This window comes from Amblyomma mixtum, chromosome 5 (genome assembly GCF_055824585.1).
Source record: "Amblyomma mixtum isolate Tamu chromosome 5, ASM5582458v1, whole genome shotgun sequence".
Taxonomy (NCBI): domain Eukaryota; kingdom Metazoa; phylum Arthropoda; class Arachnida; order Ixodida; family Ixodidae; genus Amblyomma; species Amblyomma mixtum.
In genome coordinates, this window is record NC_143016.1 from 100,346,167 (window position 1) to 100,362,237 (window position 16,071).

The 16,071-nt window shown below is 44.0% G+C and overlaps 2 protein-coding genes across 8 annotated transcripts in view; one reads left to right on the plus strand and one right to left on the minus strand.

Moving 5' to 3' along the window:
• Mpi (mannose phosphate isomerase) overlaps positions 1-16,071 on the plus strand; it is a 68,007-nt gene that overhangs the window by 26,848 nt on the left and 25,088 nt on the right. The gene's annotated exons all lie outside the window — the stretch shown is intronic.
• LOC149343201 (P2R1A-PPP2R2A-interacting phosphatase regulator 1) overlaps positions 1-16,071 on the minus strand; it is a 31,227-nt gene that overhangs the window by 11,966 nt on the left and 3,190 nt on the right. For 6 of the 7 annotated variants that reach the window (XR_016283102.1, XR_016283103.1, XR_016283104.1 and 3 more), the window contains exons 3-9: positions 13,557-13,638; positions 12,711-12,799; positions 11,350-11,401; positions 9,461-9,577; positions 9,137-9,228; positions 6,684-6,739; positions 2,235-2,340 (exon numbers count right to left, since the gene is read on the minus strand). Coding sequence is in view for 1 of the 7 variants with exons in the window: in XM_089545741.1 (XP_089401867.1) it covers positions 2,235-2,340; positions 6,684-6,739; positions 9,137-9,228; positions 9,461-9,577; positions 11,350-11,401; positions 12,711-12,799; positions 13,557-13,638 (594 nt within the window). In the remaining 6 variants the exon portion in view is untranslated. The remainder of the gene's footprint in view (positions 1-2,234; positions 2,341-6,683; positions 6,740-9,136; positions 9,229-9,460; positions 9,578-11,349; positions 11,402-12,710; positions 12,800-13,556; positions 13,639-16,071) is intronic. The other variant, XR_016283107.1, reaches the window with a different exon arrangement.

A 16,071-nucleotide genomic window follows, 5' to 3' on the forward strand; every position in this document is an offset into this window, starting at 1 on the left:
AGTATAATGATAATGGTGTTTTATTTTGCAAAAAGATTGCTTTTTCTTTAATGTTCTTCAAAACAGAGTGCCTTAGTTTTCTGGGTTTTTTTCGGCTCCTCCTGTATCAGGTTTTCGCAGCTAGGCCGGCCGGCGATGTCGTCTGCTTTCGTCTTTCGGTTTCCGAGTATGCGAAAATGGTGCCGCTATCTCCTACTCGCTTGTTTTCTTCGCCCACTGCGGCTTCAAAAACATCTCCTGCTCGCCTGTTCTCCAAGCTGAAGTCTCCGAAAATTTCGAAAGACTCCAAGCAGGTGCTTGTCAACGTTTACTCTAGCGTAAGGAAGCGCTTCCCGGAGAAGACAGTGCGTGAAGTTCTCGAAACTGTGGGCGAGATGACCGGGGTGAGCCCTCGGACAGTTGCGAGGTTCAAGAAGGAAGGTGTCGCTACTGGAATAAGATCACCGCAAAAACGGCCTAGCAAGGTGACCATATCTAGCTCTCGCAGTGTTAAATATGACAGCTTTGCAGTCAACGCCATCAGACTCAAGTTAAATCGTATGTATGCCGTACACTACACTGCCTTTTCCCTTCGAGACAAGTAAACAGCGCTGTGTTTTTCAAAGTAGGTATTAGAGTTTGACAGTTTCGAGTTTCTACCTAATGAATCTTTTAAGAAAAATAAAACAAAATAATTTAAAAAAACACCCGAGCCGGGAGTCGAACCTAGGCCCTTTGTTAAATGAACACACAGGCGCGCGCTTCGTACCACTCAGCCACGACGCAAGGCGGACGGATACATTTTGCTTGTTTTTTGCAGCGGACTATACTTCCGTACCTTTGGCAGCGTTGACAGTTATGTATGAAACGGAGCATATACATGACAGCAACAAAAATAGCCATGATATAGAAGTGAAACATGATTAGCCCAAGTTTAAAAAATGACAATGTTCCAAGTGTTCCACAGAGATACTACAGTTATTCTGCCCAGACCAAAACAACAAGAGAAAAGTCAACCTGCTTTGTCAACACTTCCTTTCACCTTGTATGCTAAAAAGATAAACCTAATGACCCCAGTCTTATTTTCTCTTTTACTGCCACTACAATCAACACATATTGAGTGCTGTGCTGCTCAGAGAAAATCAATGAAAAATCATTACAGCTAAACCACTAGCTTGTTCCCACTTAAATTTCGCACAGAGGAGGTACTTAGCGGCAATTTGCTTTAAACAACATTTGGATCAGGTACTTGCCTTAATCGGTGAGAATTTATTGACAGTCCGCATCGTATGCAGTAATGCCGGACCAAAACAAACGGTTTTGCAACAGCTGTACTGGCAGCGCCACCTCTCGCCCCCGAAAAGTCAGGCAGCGCTCTTTGTCTCACATCTCATGTTCACCTGTTTTTGTGATTCTTACGCCGACAAGGGCTTGCGCTACTAGTACAGCTTTTGTTAAATCGCCATTTTTGGTCCAGCATCGTCACATACTATGCAGACTTTCAATTAAGCCTCACTGACTCGGGCAGGTACCCGGCCCAAATGTAGTATAAAGCAAATTACTGGCAATTGCCGCCCCTGTGTGAAATTCGAGCACGGACAAGCCAGCGGTTTAGCTGCGATAATTTTTCTTAGATTTACTTAAAGCGATGCAACACACAGCTTCTTTAAATCTTCACCCTCGGCATTAAATGGGCGTTTTTCTTCTTCGTTTTTCTTTTCTTCTTCACTGCTCCTCACAATTATGAACCGACAGGTTGCAGAAATCTGGTTGAAGAAATCTGCGATCAGTTTGGGCGGCAGAAATCAGATGCAGCGCTGAAGACTTCTGGAGTTAGCAAGATGTCACGTCTAGCCTGCGCAATCCTGCCGTATGTCGTGATGAAGGGAACCCATCTGCCACACACACCAGTCAGGACGGGAGATGAAGATCACTTGCGCCAAACTGCTGCTAACCGCGCGCATCCAGTGCGCAAGGCTTTCAATACAAGTCTCTGGTACTGCTCTCAACTTCTACTTACAGCATGAGCCGTGTCGCCATGGCAATTCAAGTTTTTGCTCTGTGGGGTAGCTGACTTCCAGATTTCTGCAACCTGCCTATGCTTGGGAAACAGAGTGGCAAACACCTGTGCCAACTTGAATTTATCACCTTCCCGAGTGCTTACTTAAAATCTCTTGTGCAAACATTCACAGTTTAGCAGCTTTCAACACTAGTACAAGTGATAGTGCACAACAAAAGCAATGATCCTCCCTCACCTGTGGTGCAGCATGTGTGACACTGCCATGTCTTGTGGCACAACTGATAGGTTGAGCCGCTTCGAAGGCATGGGCAACGAGTCTCCCTGGTCCATGTCCATGTCAACTGCACAGACACAGTCGGTTGCAATTAGAATAAAATAGAATAAGATACATTACTTTATAGCTGCAGATACATAGACATGCATGCTGCCATCATGTATTCATGAGTAATGTGCAGTCTTCGGGCATGTGGGCCTACAGCACTTAGTGTGCCACAACATGAACACAACAAGTGGAAACTCAGTGAGAGAGCTGGGTACTTTGCACTTGTCAAGTTATCTCGTTTATAAAAATGAATGTAATGGACGACCCAAACTTATGCCATTGGTGACCATTCAGAACCATGCAGACCCATGGTAACAAATGTAAGCAGCCCCAAAAAAACATTGAAAATGATCAATTCCACAACAATTTGTACTGCAGAAAGATGAACAGCATTCAATGCAACATCACAATGGCACCGCCACAGCGCAGGCAATTGTGTCAGTACCTCTAGGCTGACAGGGCACAACCATCACTCTCGAGGCAGCCCCAGTGCAGCCTGTCACCCGAGCGTCAGTCGCATAAGCCAACACAATGTCACACTGTTTCATGGAGTTCTGTGCCATGTAAAAGTGAGGCCGTACATAATTTTCTCAGCACCAAAGTCCTTGAAATTAAATTAATCGACTCAGGCACTATGCACACAAACGTGTATGTCTCAAGCTCTTGGCTTTTTCTGAATGCGTTCTAAAACGAGTGCTGGTCTCTTTGTTTCAAACAACACTTTCCTTATCGTGACTGCGGTGCTTTTTTTATTAGCTGCCAAATACAGTAATTAATATTTGTCAAAACAATGACTCGTAGCATGTCCTTCAACATACGATTTGTTTAGGCAGATTTTGTTACCCGTAGTGAAACAATTTCCTTCAGTTTCTAGTGCCATATGTATCACAGATGGCACTAGATGATACAGGTAATGAAAAAAATGCAGATATCCAGTTCTTCACGCACTGATCTGAGAAATCCTGGTGTTTTGATATTACATTTTCTAATTATTGTAAATGCCTTGTACAGATTTCTCTAGATGGTTCTAAAAAAAAAATTAACTGCTGGAATTTTGCACTGCAAACCTAACTGGCTTCCTTGAGGCCTGCATTTTGACTGTTTAGACAGAAAAAGTTGCTTTCGAAGAGAAGTGACAAGTGGCACCTTAAGGTATGTCTTGGGCAACTGCTGATACTAAAACAAAGCTAAGATGAACATATACTAATAGTAGTAGTAGCACAGGACTTATTCGGGCACAATACTTAGATAGAGAGGGGAAAGGCAGGGATGTTAACCGGAAAGGATTCCGGTTGGCTACTCTGCACAGGGGAAGGGAATAAGGGGATTAAAGAGGGAAGAGAGAAGGAACGGGGAACACAGTCGCAATCTGTCAATCAAGGCAGTCTCTCACAACAAACAAAACAGTGCCTTAGGCGCCTAAGACGTCAATGACCTGCTGCATGAGCAGGTGCCATTCGCCTTCACCTTCAGCTCCAGCCAGTCCAGCCAGGTCTCAACAGTGTGAGAGGGGGTGGAAAATCAACCCAATTGCAGAGCAACCGGGTAGAAGAATAAACAGTGGGAGAGGTTGGCATAAGGGGCAGGGCAGTAGGGACGTGACGGATCGCGACAGAATTTATATACGAGGGTTGTCCGTAAAATAAGGTTCCCAGTGATTTTTCACAACGAATAATGTGTTTATTGGCACTGAGTAATACATTTCTTGAAAGATACCTTCCCCTATTCTTTGACATAATCGCCGTTGAGATCAAAGCATTTTTGCACGCGGTGTACCATCTTCGTTATGCCTGAATCGTAAAATTCTCCCATCATGCCACGACGGTAGCTTAAAACCCTTTCTTTCAGCTCCTCTCCACTTCTGAAATGCGCTCCACCCAGGTGTTTCTTCAATTCAGAGAAGAGATGGTAATCACTCGGGGTTATGTCTGGGCTGTAGGGCGGGTGTGTAACAGCATCCCAACCAAATTTGTTGATGAGATCGTTTGTTACACAGGCGATGTGCGGACGAGCGTTGTCCTGATGGAAACGCACTCCCTTCGTGAGTATGCCTCTCCCCTTGTTTTGAATCGTGCGGCGAAGATTCTCCGTCTCACAGTAGTGGTCCGCATTAACTGTTGTACCGGCAGGCATGAATTCACACAATAACCCCTTCCTGTCCCAAAAGATGCTCGCCATCACTCTGCTGGCAGACAGAGTTTGAACTTCCGTGGCTTCGGTGACTCTGGATGTTTCCACTGACGGGACTGTTGTTTCATTTCCGGTGTCGTGTAGTGGACCCAAGTCTTGTCTCCAGTGACAACAGAGTCCAAAAATTCCTCGCCATCAACTTCGTACGCCTAAGAAATTCGCGGGCCACTTCAACACGTTGCCATTTGTGGTCTTCCATAAGCATTGCACCTTGCACAAACCTTGGCCTACACTAAATGATCTATCATAATTTTGTCAAAGCAAGTCTTGCTGACATCAGGGATCATCTCGCAGAGCTCCTGAACAGGCACCCTTCAATCTTTCAGCATTGTTTCTTCCACTTTCACAATCGTTTTGTTCGAAACCGATGGCCGCCCAGAACGCTGTTCTTGATGATAGTCTGCACATCCGTCTTTTAATTCTATGCACCATTTGCGCACATGTTGTATGCTCATACGCTTTTATCCGTGGACTTCACGCAGTTGGGAATGAATGTCCACCGGCGCAGTGTTTTTTTGCACACAAAAAACGAAACACAAAGCATAATTCGCACCTGAAGGGAGAAGCGAGCAAGAGCTCCATCTCTAACGGCTGCGAACACAAGGGTGAGCGTCACAGACAGCTTGCCAGGGTGGGGACTGGGAGAAGGGGAACCAAGCTACACACCAGTGTTGCAACGTTCCTTGTGACAGCAGCTTCTTGGGAACCTTAGTTTACGAACAACCCTCGCAGATAAAGCCGTGCAGGTGTGACAGTTGTGTTAAGTTGTATCTGCCGAAGGATGTGAGCCTCCCACACAGAAAGACTAGGATGAGGGTCAGGGTAGGGTTTACAGTCAAGGCAGGGAGCATTTACTACTCTATGATGGCAGCGCGAAGGGACACACTCGACCCACCCTCCGAAGGCCTTGGCCAGGGGATCAACAGTGCCCGGATAAGAGCTTCACGGGTGAACAGCTCATTGCCGTCAATCCCCAAGTGTCCAGGAATCTATCACAGGAAGATGGGGCAAGGCTGCAGTGGCGCAAGTGCAGCTTCAAGTTCCGTGGGCAGATGTGGCGGGAGTGTTCTTGACTTAATGGCACGAATGGCTGCCTGGGAGTCAATGTAGATGGTACAACCAGGCACCGGCGGGAGCGAATGAAAATGTTGAATGGCGTGAATGATGGAGAGGACCTTGAGCAAAAAATTGTCAGGGGGTGTAGGAACAGGCCGCTAGTGTGAGTGGCAGCGGTAGAAAGAAGAGGACGAAAGAGGCCTTGGCTACCAGAGCTGCGAGGAGCCACGTGAGAGGCATCTGTGTATGCCACTCCATGAGTATTGAAGGGGGGACTATAATGAGAGGCAGCAGCATGTCGCGACGGCCAGCATGCAGGACTGGTGACATATTGGAGGGAAGCGGAAGTATACGGAGGTTAGAAGACTCCGAAGGGGACAGAATAGGAAGAGGGGCGCGTCTGGATGGGAAGAATAGTAGCTTGGTTGAGAAGCCAGCATCAATAAGCTACTTGTTGATCGCAGTGAAGAGAAAGAGTGCGAAGAAGATGAAAGAGACCAGTGGCATAAAGTTTATCAGTAGAGATGGTTATGAGGAGGCGGAGAGCAGCCTTACAAAGGACACAGAAAGCAGTAGCGAGAGCGTTCATCTGGGTCTGAGTGAAGGAGACATAAGGTACAAAGTAAAGAAATTTGTTGAGAAGCAGCGCATGAGCCAGTCGACATGCGTGCACTTCCCCCAGACTGGAAGGCCACCTCATGACTCTGCAAAGTATGTGAGTGACAAGTAGAAACAGCCATATGTAGAGCGTGGACGTTCTTGGCAGTATGCAAAAACATGTCTTGGACATAAGTCCCTGGTATACATGCTAAGGCTCTGTGTGACATGTGCACAAATTGTGCGCATGGACGTATACATTACGACCTGGATACCACATGTGGTATATATTGTATTATGGCATCATCACCATCACCTTATGTGCCATCTGCATCGCAATGTGGAGAGGAGGGTCCTGCCCACTTCCCTCAAGAGGGCAGGGGTTCCACACAGTTCTCTGCAAGACACTGTGTACCCGTATGGAAACCATACAATAAGGAGGGAGGCTTCCTACCTTTGCACTTGATGACAACTGCACAACAAGCACTCGCCACTGTGATATGACACGATAATACTCACATTTTCGCTTTACAGGGAATTGGCTTGGCCTAAGAGTGATGGGGCTTTGACTTCTTCTAGGGCAAGAGGGAAGAGAAAAAGGCAGGAAAAGAGTGAGCATTTCAGAAGGGACCTCAAAGCAAAAAACTGTCACTTAGAGCTGCAAAAATTGCAAAGAAAATGTAAACCAATAATATATATATAAAAAAGAAGCAAGATACAAACCTGTACCAATGCTGTTTGCTCACAAAAAGCAGGTCCACAAAGAAAAGCAAGTAGCATGGGGGATGCTTCATTTGCAAGGAACACAAATGATGCAAGATATCTTATTTCATAATCGTCACCAACCAGATTATGCCCACTGCAGGACAAAAGCCACTCCCATCTCTCTCCAAATAACCGTGTCCTGAGCCAGCTGTATCCACCCTATCCTCGCAAACTTCTTAATCTCATCTACCCACTTAGTAACTTTCTGCCGCTCCCTACTACGCTTCCCCTCCCTTGAAATCCAGACTGTTGTCCTTAAAGACCAGCGGTTATCTTGCCTTTGCATTACATGCCCCGGCCCAAGCCCATTTCTTCCTCTTGGTTTCGACTAGCATGTCATTAATTTATATTTGATCCCTGACCCACTCTGCCCGCTTCTGGTCTCCTAACGTTACACCTATCATTTTCACTAGTAGCTGAAGTGTTGATGATGCTCAGAATGGTTTCATTAGCATTTAACCACAAGAGATGCAGTAAAATTTGCCTGCCATTCTCCAACAACAGGACAGCAGCTTGGGCATGTTGGTTATTCATTTGTGACGGAACAGCGCAAGAGACAAGTGCTGTTCGGGACAAGAGACAAGCAGCGCTTGTCTCTTGTCCCGCAGTTTTGCACTGTTCCATCACAAACTTCCAACAACAAACAGCTGAGATGTGAATGTTATTTTCAGTACTAATCATAGGATCAGCCTGACCTCCCCTACACATTGCCATCAGCACTGCACAGCTACCTGGATGATCATTCTTTCCACGTGCGTAAACTGCCGCCAAAAGTATTTCTCAGGATAACAGAAACAAATATATATAAGAGGTGCTGGACATCATCACATCCATGGCTGGGCCAGTTTGCAAAATGAGTCGGGTCCGAGCGAGAGGCATGAATGAGCCCTTAGGCGCAGGGGAAAAAATTATGTTTCCTGTTCTCCCAATCCCAGCTTCTTTCACTGCAATGATCATTACATTTTTAAAAACCTACACGTTGACAGCAATAGATAGAATGCTGGGAGAAAATTAAGAAACACTTATGTTAAACCAATTAACAATATTTACAGTTGCCGGAGTACACATTCACAAAGGTACACAATTTGTTTTTCAATTTATCCTCCTCAGCACCAATGTTTCGCTCTGGGATAACAGTGACACCTCACTGGTTTACTTTTGGAATCAGTTATGAATATGACAGTCACTTTCATTTCATAAAGGAGTATATATGCTGCATGTTTTATTCTTTCAAATGATGCTTTAAACATCAGAATACATTGGATCAATGCATGGTATTCACCTACGACCGCTAAATAAAGCCTGTTACTGCTCTGTTTCGTGCGGCTAGGAGTCGCATGTCCCTCAAGTAGGTTGTAAGATGCTCAAATGTTTCCGTAGTAGTTCGTCTTTCCACAGTCCAAGAATTTCACCTCTATGACCGCTAAATAAACTGTAATTGAATTTCTTCTCTAATGCTGGTTCGGTTTTGGTTTCATTACTGAACAATGGGTGTGATGTGTAGTTGACCTTTGAGTCACATCAGGCACGAAGAAAACTGCAATATAAACACTGACACATAGTTTTAATTCACTACAGCACTAAAACCAGCCTGCTTCAAGAGCTGGAATCCAAAAAATGACATATCAGCAGTTATACTGCCATTTTTTTCAATGCTTCAAGTGACCTAAATGTCAATTACACGTCACAGCCATCATTCATTCAGCCGATGAAACCAAAACCGAAATGTAAAAAAATTTAATAATAAATTATTTAGCAGTCGTATGTCAATATCACAGGGTGATCCATATACAATAAGGTCTAATGTTCTAAAGAAAACACGAAAACAAAAATTTGGTGCCAAGAGTCCTTTAAGCTCCCACACTGATCACTGGGCAAGCCTGCGATAAAGCACACCTAAAAAGTACTGATACACTACACTTGACTTTGAGGACGCAAAACCTTAAAATATCCATTTGTTCTGAAGAGACAAATTTTGGCACCAAACATGAGCTAGATTTCAAAAAAAAAAAAAAAAAAACAAGAAAGTTTACCTTGCTAGAAAGAAAAACTTGAAGAACGGAAGCTTAACGGAAGCGTTTACATAGCAAGCGCAACTCAGAATGGTGTGGCAAATTTTCGCAAGTACTATGTTATTCTTAGAACATGAAAAATCTAGCATTTGAGTTTCGCTACACAACTGTACTGACTAGCGCAGTGGCACTAACCTTGTGGCAAAAGCTTTTCTTGTAGGACTGGGGCTTGGACTAGGAGAAAATGCCTGCTTGTTAGATGCACACATCGACGGTGAGAAACATTGCTGCAAAGTGGACAAAAAAATACACTGCAACTTTCTTTTTAGCACTGGCACAACAGCACATACACTGACAAGGCAAAGAGCACGATCATGCCACAGTGCAAGAGAAGACAGGGTCTTGTGGAAAAGAAAAAAGAAACATTCTGCCTGCTACACCTTTGTCACGTAGAAACCCATTAACCACCCCATTAGAGAAACGAAATTAATGAAGGAGTGGGAAGGAAGGCTTACAGACCTTGCCAGCTCGTGTTGGCGAGGGTGAATTGCAGATGCCCGGTGGCGGTGTGAATATGTGCAGGGGGTCGGTGAGTGACCGCGGCCGTTTGCTTGTCTCTCCGAGACAGCCATCACCCTGCGGAGGACAGTGGAACTGCTTTACCGACAGCCCTGACCATACACCTCTTAAGCAAGAAAACTATGAATTCAAAGTGGAAAAAGTCTCCGTGCTGGAATTCAATATACTTAGCATTCAAGAGATCAAGTTTTCCAGGTTCTTAAGAGCGACACTAAAAGCAAAAGCTAAAAACTTTCTGTCATGCATATTTTAAGGAGTGCACAACGGTCTATGGGTTTATGGGTGTTTAATGACTCAGTGACTCAGGCTATGAGGGACGCCATGGTGAGGGGCTTTGGAAATTTCGATCACCTGGAGCTCTTTAAGTGCACTGACATCGCACAGTGCACGGGCCTCTAGAAATTCGCCTCCATCGAAATTCGACCGCAGCGGCCGGGATCGAACCCACGACTTTCGGATCAGCAGCTGAGCACCATAACCACTGCGCCACCACGGCGGTTTTAGGAGGACACAAGAAATGGCAACATTGAGTGTGAATACTCACAGCAACTGCTGTGAATGTTCACACTTGCCGATGTCTTTATCTACCATTTTTGTTGGCACCTTGCAGACATGAGATTCCAAAAAGTAGTTCACTCCGGTACTCAAGTCCTTTGAAGTTTGAAGTTTGTTTATTTTACATCATAGATGTGGGTAGGTCCGGGTAAAAAGTGATCGCAGATCACTTGAGGCACCCCTGGACCCCCCTTTACATGGCATACAGCAACAAACATCGGAAGATGGTCAAACGCTAGAGACAAAAACTTTTTGCACAGACACAGTTATACATACAATACATTTTATAGATAATAAATTATACACCATAAAAGTACAAAAGCTTTTCACTTATCAGTAATTCGAATATCAATACAAGTTGTACAAGTTCCTTCAAAAGTAAGCCAAACAGATGAACGTGATTTTGAGATCTACTTGACACACAGTTTTGTGCAATTTATTGAACACACTGTGTCCTAGAACTTCTAACAGTCTTGAGTGTCAGCAACATCAGGCAGCGAGATTATGCTCCATTTTGCTTTTTATGGAACATGTATATCATTATTAACCTAACTACTTCTGTCACAAGAAAAAGATGCCTCCTATATTCCCCCAATTAACCCTGTCCTGTGCCAGCTGCGGCCACCTTGTCCCTGCAAACTTCCTAATCACGTTTGCCCACCTGACTCTCTCTCTCACCCCCTGCTATGCTTGTCTTCCCTTGGAATCCATTCTGTTACCCTGAGGGACCGTTACCCTGAGGGACCGTAGGTTGTCTTCCCTTCGCATAGCATGCCCTGCCCATGCCCATTATTTCTTCTTAACCTCAGCTAAGGTACTGTTATTGTGCGTTTGTTCCCTGAACCACTCTGCTTTCATCCCGTCTCTTAACATCATCCCCGTCATTTTGCCTTTCCATAGTTCACTGCACTGTCCTGAATTTAATTTCACGCCTTTTCCTTGGACACCAAGCTTCTGCCCTATGACTGAATATGGGCAAGATACAACTGTTATATACTTTCCTCTCGAGAGATACTGCTCAGATATTTTTTTATTGGTAAGCTACTGTTTACACGAACTCATTGCGGATAAACACGAGGAAAGAAAAAAACAAAACAATGCTTGCGAGGGTTTATTGTTAACCTGGGAGGAATTGGAAGACACTTTGCTAGCACTAGGTACTAGTACAATCGTCAGCAGGAGGTCACATTTTTCACACTTCACACACATAGCTAACACCCTGCAAGGCCCATTCAACTACCGAGAGAAAAGAAAAAGAGCAACCAATCACTTACCAAAGTCAGGTCATCCCAGGACTGTGATATTTGCAGTTTAGACTGCACCTCCCTGAATTCAGTGGAAGAAAGAAAGTGAAAGGAAAACTAAGCATGCCAACAAGCAGATGACTCAAAAATGAAATCCCCTCCTTCCAAGGATTCGCTTTCACAAAACGTATTCAGCCCTACCAATAGATAAGACTGCACATAGGATCTTAAGCAACAGTAGTACCACGTTTGGTTTGGTTGGGTTTATGGGGGTTTAATGTCCCAAAGCGACTCAGGCTATGAGGGATGCCGTAGTGAAGGGTTCCGGATAATTTCGACCACCTGAGGTTTTTTAACGTGCACTGACATCACACAGTACATTTTAGTACATTGCAATCACAGGGGCACACTATCGCAGAAACTTCACTTAGTGAAAAGTGTATGATATTGGACAACCTTTACTAGTCAAATAAATTTATTCCAGTGGTGTTCAGTTGGTTGTGGGTCTATTCACATTACGGAGTTTTTGTTTGTTTATGGGGGTTTAACGTCCCAAAGCGACTCAGGCTATGGGGGCGCCGTAGTGAAGGGCTCCGGAAATTTCGACCACCTGGGGTTCTTTAATGTGCACTGACATCGCACAGTACGCTGGCCTCTAGAATTTCACCTCCATCGAAATTCAACCACCGCGGCCGGGATCGAACCCGCGTCTTTCGGATCAGCAGCTCAGCACAACCACTGAGCCACCGCGGCGGCCCAAATTATGGACTAAATAATATGAATGAAATTGTGAGTAAAACATTAGCATATCTTTAATTTTTATCTATTTTCAGAGAATGTCAAATGAGTTTGCATGCTGCATATGACCTCATATTGGAGGCTGAAAGTATGAATAGCGCCAGCTTAGAACGGGAACAGATTGGTTTATTGGTTTATTAGGGTTTAACGTCCCAAAGTGACTCAGGCTATGAGGGACGCTGCAGTGAAGGGCTCGGGAAATTTCGGCCACCTGGGGTTCTTTAATGTGCACTGACATCGCACAGTACACGGGCCTCTAGAATTTCGCCTCCATCGAAATTCAGCCACCGTGGCCGGGATCGAACCCACGTCTTTCGGGCCAGCAGCCGAGCGCCATAACCACTGAACCACCACAGCGGGGTACAGAGACACTGAAAAAATTGCATATCAGCTCGTAAGAAGCTTGAAAATTACGTACTCAAGGCAGCGAAATAATCTATGATGTCTCAAATTCCGCTTCTTCAGCAGCAGCCAACGAATCGATGCATGTCAGCACACATTATTATGCTAAAGCCCCTTCAGCTGCCGCAGTGTTTACACGAGGGTGCAGTAAATAAATGTGCAAATTCTTAAGCATAGCACATGAATCGTACTTTTCATGGGCAGTCTCCCTGATCATGACATCCATGCCCTCCTCATGTTTGATCTGGCTCACCCGGGATGGCACAGCAGCTAGCGGTGACTGCAAGGTGAAAAAAACAGTTGAGTAATAGACTATTTTTCAGATGGTGACAAGCAAACCTGCAGCAAAACAAGCCCTTTCAACCCCCTACCCCAACAGCACCTGCTTCCCTGATAGCTTTGAACCTTTCACTTAGGCGAGAAAAATTTTAAAACAAATAAGATTCCCTGCATGACACAGACAAAATGATATGCAGTTCATGGAAAGCTGCACTGCTTTGGCATAAAAAGGACTGTACCGACAACATATCGCAGATCAAAGCCTTTCCACTCTCTCCACATACAGCCATACCACAAAATGCCCATTTTCTTCCTAAGTTTCAATCACTAACTGCTTGTTCTTCATTCCATGCACACGTGTTTACCTTTTATTGCTAGGATAATCCATCCATATAATTTTTGTTACCATGCTAGCCTTCCTTTTTGCGTGTATTCTCTTATGATTTTGTATGACTATGCATATATTCTATTCCATAGTGACCATATACCCTTAACAATTTCGTTGTGTTTTTGAAATTATGCACTGCCCAGTGTTTTGCCCGTTATTTGCTGACATTCACTTTGCTGCTGTAAACCCCTTACACAATGCTCTTTGGGGCCTGTAAGGGTCAATAATAAATACACAAACAAAGAGCGGCCAACAAAAGAATTGCGCTAGAAAAGCGGATTAAAGGAACAGGTGCACAGTTCACAAAGAAGGGTTCCTAATTTGTGCTCCAAAGCTCACATGCTCACAAGAGAGGGCAAACGAGGCTTACCGAGGGCGAATGATTGGGGCTGAAGCTGGCACTGAAGCGCCGCGTTCGTGGGATGCTCAGCACCAGTGGGGAAAGTGCCTCCCTGCGTTAAGCAAAGAAGTTTCAGTTGCATTCCCAATGACAGACAAAAGCTCGATTTGTTTAAAAGGCAAAATTTTTACCCGCTAACATCAGAAGATTTTTTATCTTGTATGTGTAACCAACACTCAGTGGTGGTCAGTCTCTGTTACAGGTATTTCGTAGCATATACAGCACAAGCTGGCATCCAGTAACAAAGCAGCAAACACAAAACTATTTTACTATTAATGAGTAGATTTGATAACTGGAGACGTCAGAGTAGCATTTTGTCTCTGGCCTTTCTTCAACGCAAAGAATGCTCCAATTCGTCACCAACAATCCAAGATTCAAAAAAGGCCCGTCTAAAGAGGCAGCAATCCATCTTTCCTAATAACATAGTGTTCACTGTGCAGGTCCTTCAATGTTAAACTTCACAGTGAAACAAAAGGTTAATAATGAAGATTTTACTCGCAGATTTTACCATCTACACTACTGTTCAAGACAGAATTATGCGGGCGATATTCTTGAACAGGGTGTGGCATAAATGCTTGTAGGCACCAGACAAAAGAAAATGCCCACCAATTCCCACCAAACAGGAAGGTGAGCCAGTTTAAGTATGATTTTTCTAAAAAGCTAGGCCATAATGCTTGAAAAAATCATACAACAAAGCAACATAGCAGAAAAGGAGTCATCAAAGCATATTACATGTCTAAATAATGCCCATATTTGCCAATACTTCCTTTCCACTTCAAATAGGGTTTACAGGAGAGAAAGAGATCATAATTGACTCACTTGATATAATCACGCTTCATATTTCACCACAGAAGCAATGCCACACAGAAAACGCAAGTGCTAGTGCTGCCTCCAGTCAGTAAGAAGCATCTGCAGACACTGCCTAAAGACCTTTCCTATGGTGACGTAAAGGCAAGTTTTCCTGCTAGGTTGTCACACAGCGCCAAGACAGACGACATTCAAGACAGCTCAGATGGCTCCAGGAAAGTTTTACGTAAAGAAGAGTGCTGCAGGAATATTATCATCAGTAAATAAAAGTGGGGCAAAACATTTATTGCTGTATGGGTCGGAAACATATAAAACACCTCCCTTAGGATTAACGGATATTTGGGAGCAGCCAGTTCATACGCTTGGCATGCGGCCTCTAAGAATTTCTACTTGTTTGTTTACGTAACTTGTTTGTTTACGTAATGAATATCTGTTCTGCAAGGTAAAACACGTGCTCGCCTTGATGTGAAGTGTTCAGGTAAAAACAAAATGTTCTGCAATAGCAAGGAAGCTATAACAGATTACTGTTACATTATACACTGGTCTGTGACAGTCCAGCATTCCGAGAGGAATGTGCTTAATTTGAATAAAACACCAGTCACCAAAATGTTGTTATATATCAAGCACTATGAGCTACTGCACAAGAGACCGCCCAAAAGCATTTGGATAAGAATGCCAGAAAAAAGAAGCACAATTCATGACAGACAGAGCAAATGAAGCATACATAAAGTGAACAGGATAATCACATAATACACAAGCATTAAACTGAGTTTCCCTGAAGTAGAACTTTATTCCATCACAATACAGTTGACTGACTATCGATAATCTAAATTTCAGCAAAACCAATAGTTTGTTTGATTTAAAGAGAGCCTTTTTAATACACTTTATGTTGGCAGTGTCAGTTCAAATTTATTTATTTAGTTAGTATTCATACGCACAAATATGTGCAGCCCTGGTCTAAGAAAATCCAGTTGAGACACTGATACCAGTGATATCAAGAAGAACGCTTGTGACTTCCTCGCTGATTTGACTCCCTAAACACCTTAGACCTTGACCCCCAAATCGGTGCAAATCCACCTCGCATGTGGGAGATGTGGGGTTCATTCAATCCCCAGTCTCACCGGGTTCCCACCAGCAATACAGTGGGGACAAGCTTTCCCATGGTCTGGTGCTCGGCTTATTTAGGGCGAAATACTTGGGAAATGGGTCTCTGACCCTGCCTTGAGAAGAAGAAAAGCACGTTTATTTATTTTGTAAATAAATAAATAAATAAATGAATAAATAAATGGCACTCTTTGGCCATAGATGCCCTTGCCCCATAAAAATCCATCATCATCATGCTAACTGCTCATCTTCAATTAAAAAAAAAAAGGAATTAAAAAGTTCAGCTGAAACCCCTAAGCACCCTCAGCAACAGCTGAGGGGTTTGTATCCTTGCTGCACCATTAAACTGAGCATTCATAAAAATTCACATCTTTGTGCTCCCTCGTCATCATCATAACAGCCTAGTTATAAAACTCATCGCAATCGAAACTGCAGGTGCTTACCATCAGGGTATGACTAACATAGTGATGAAGCCAAGCATGACTGCCATTGCCACTGAACCCTTTTGCCACAGCTACTGAACTCGCACAAAAGCCAGAATCGTCTATGAATGATTGGGCGGATTCATGGCTGA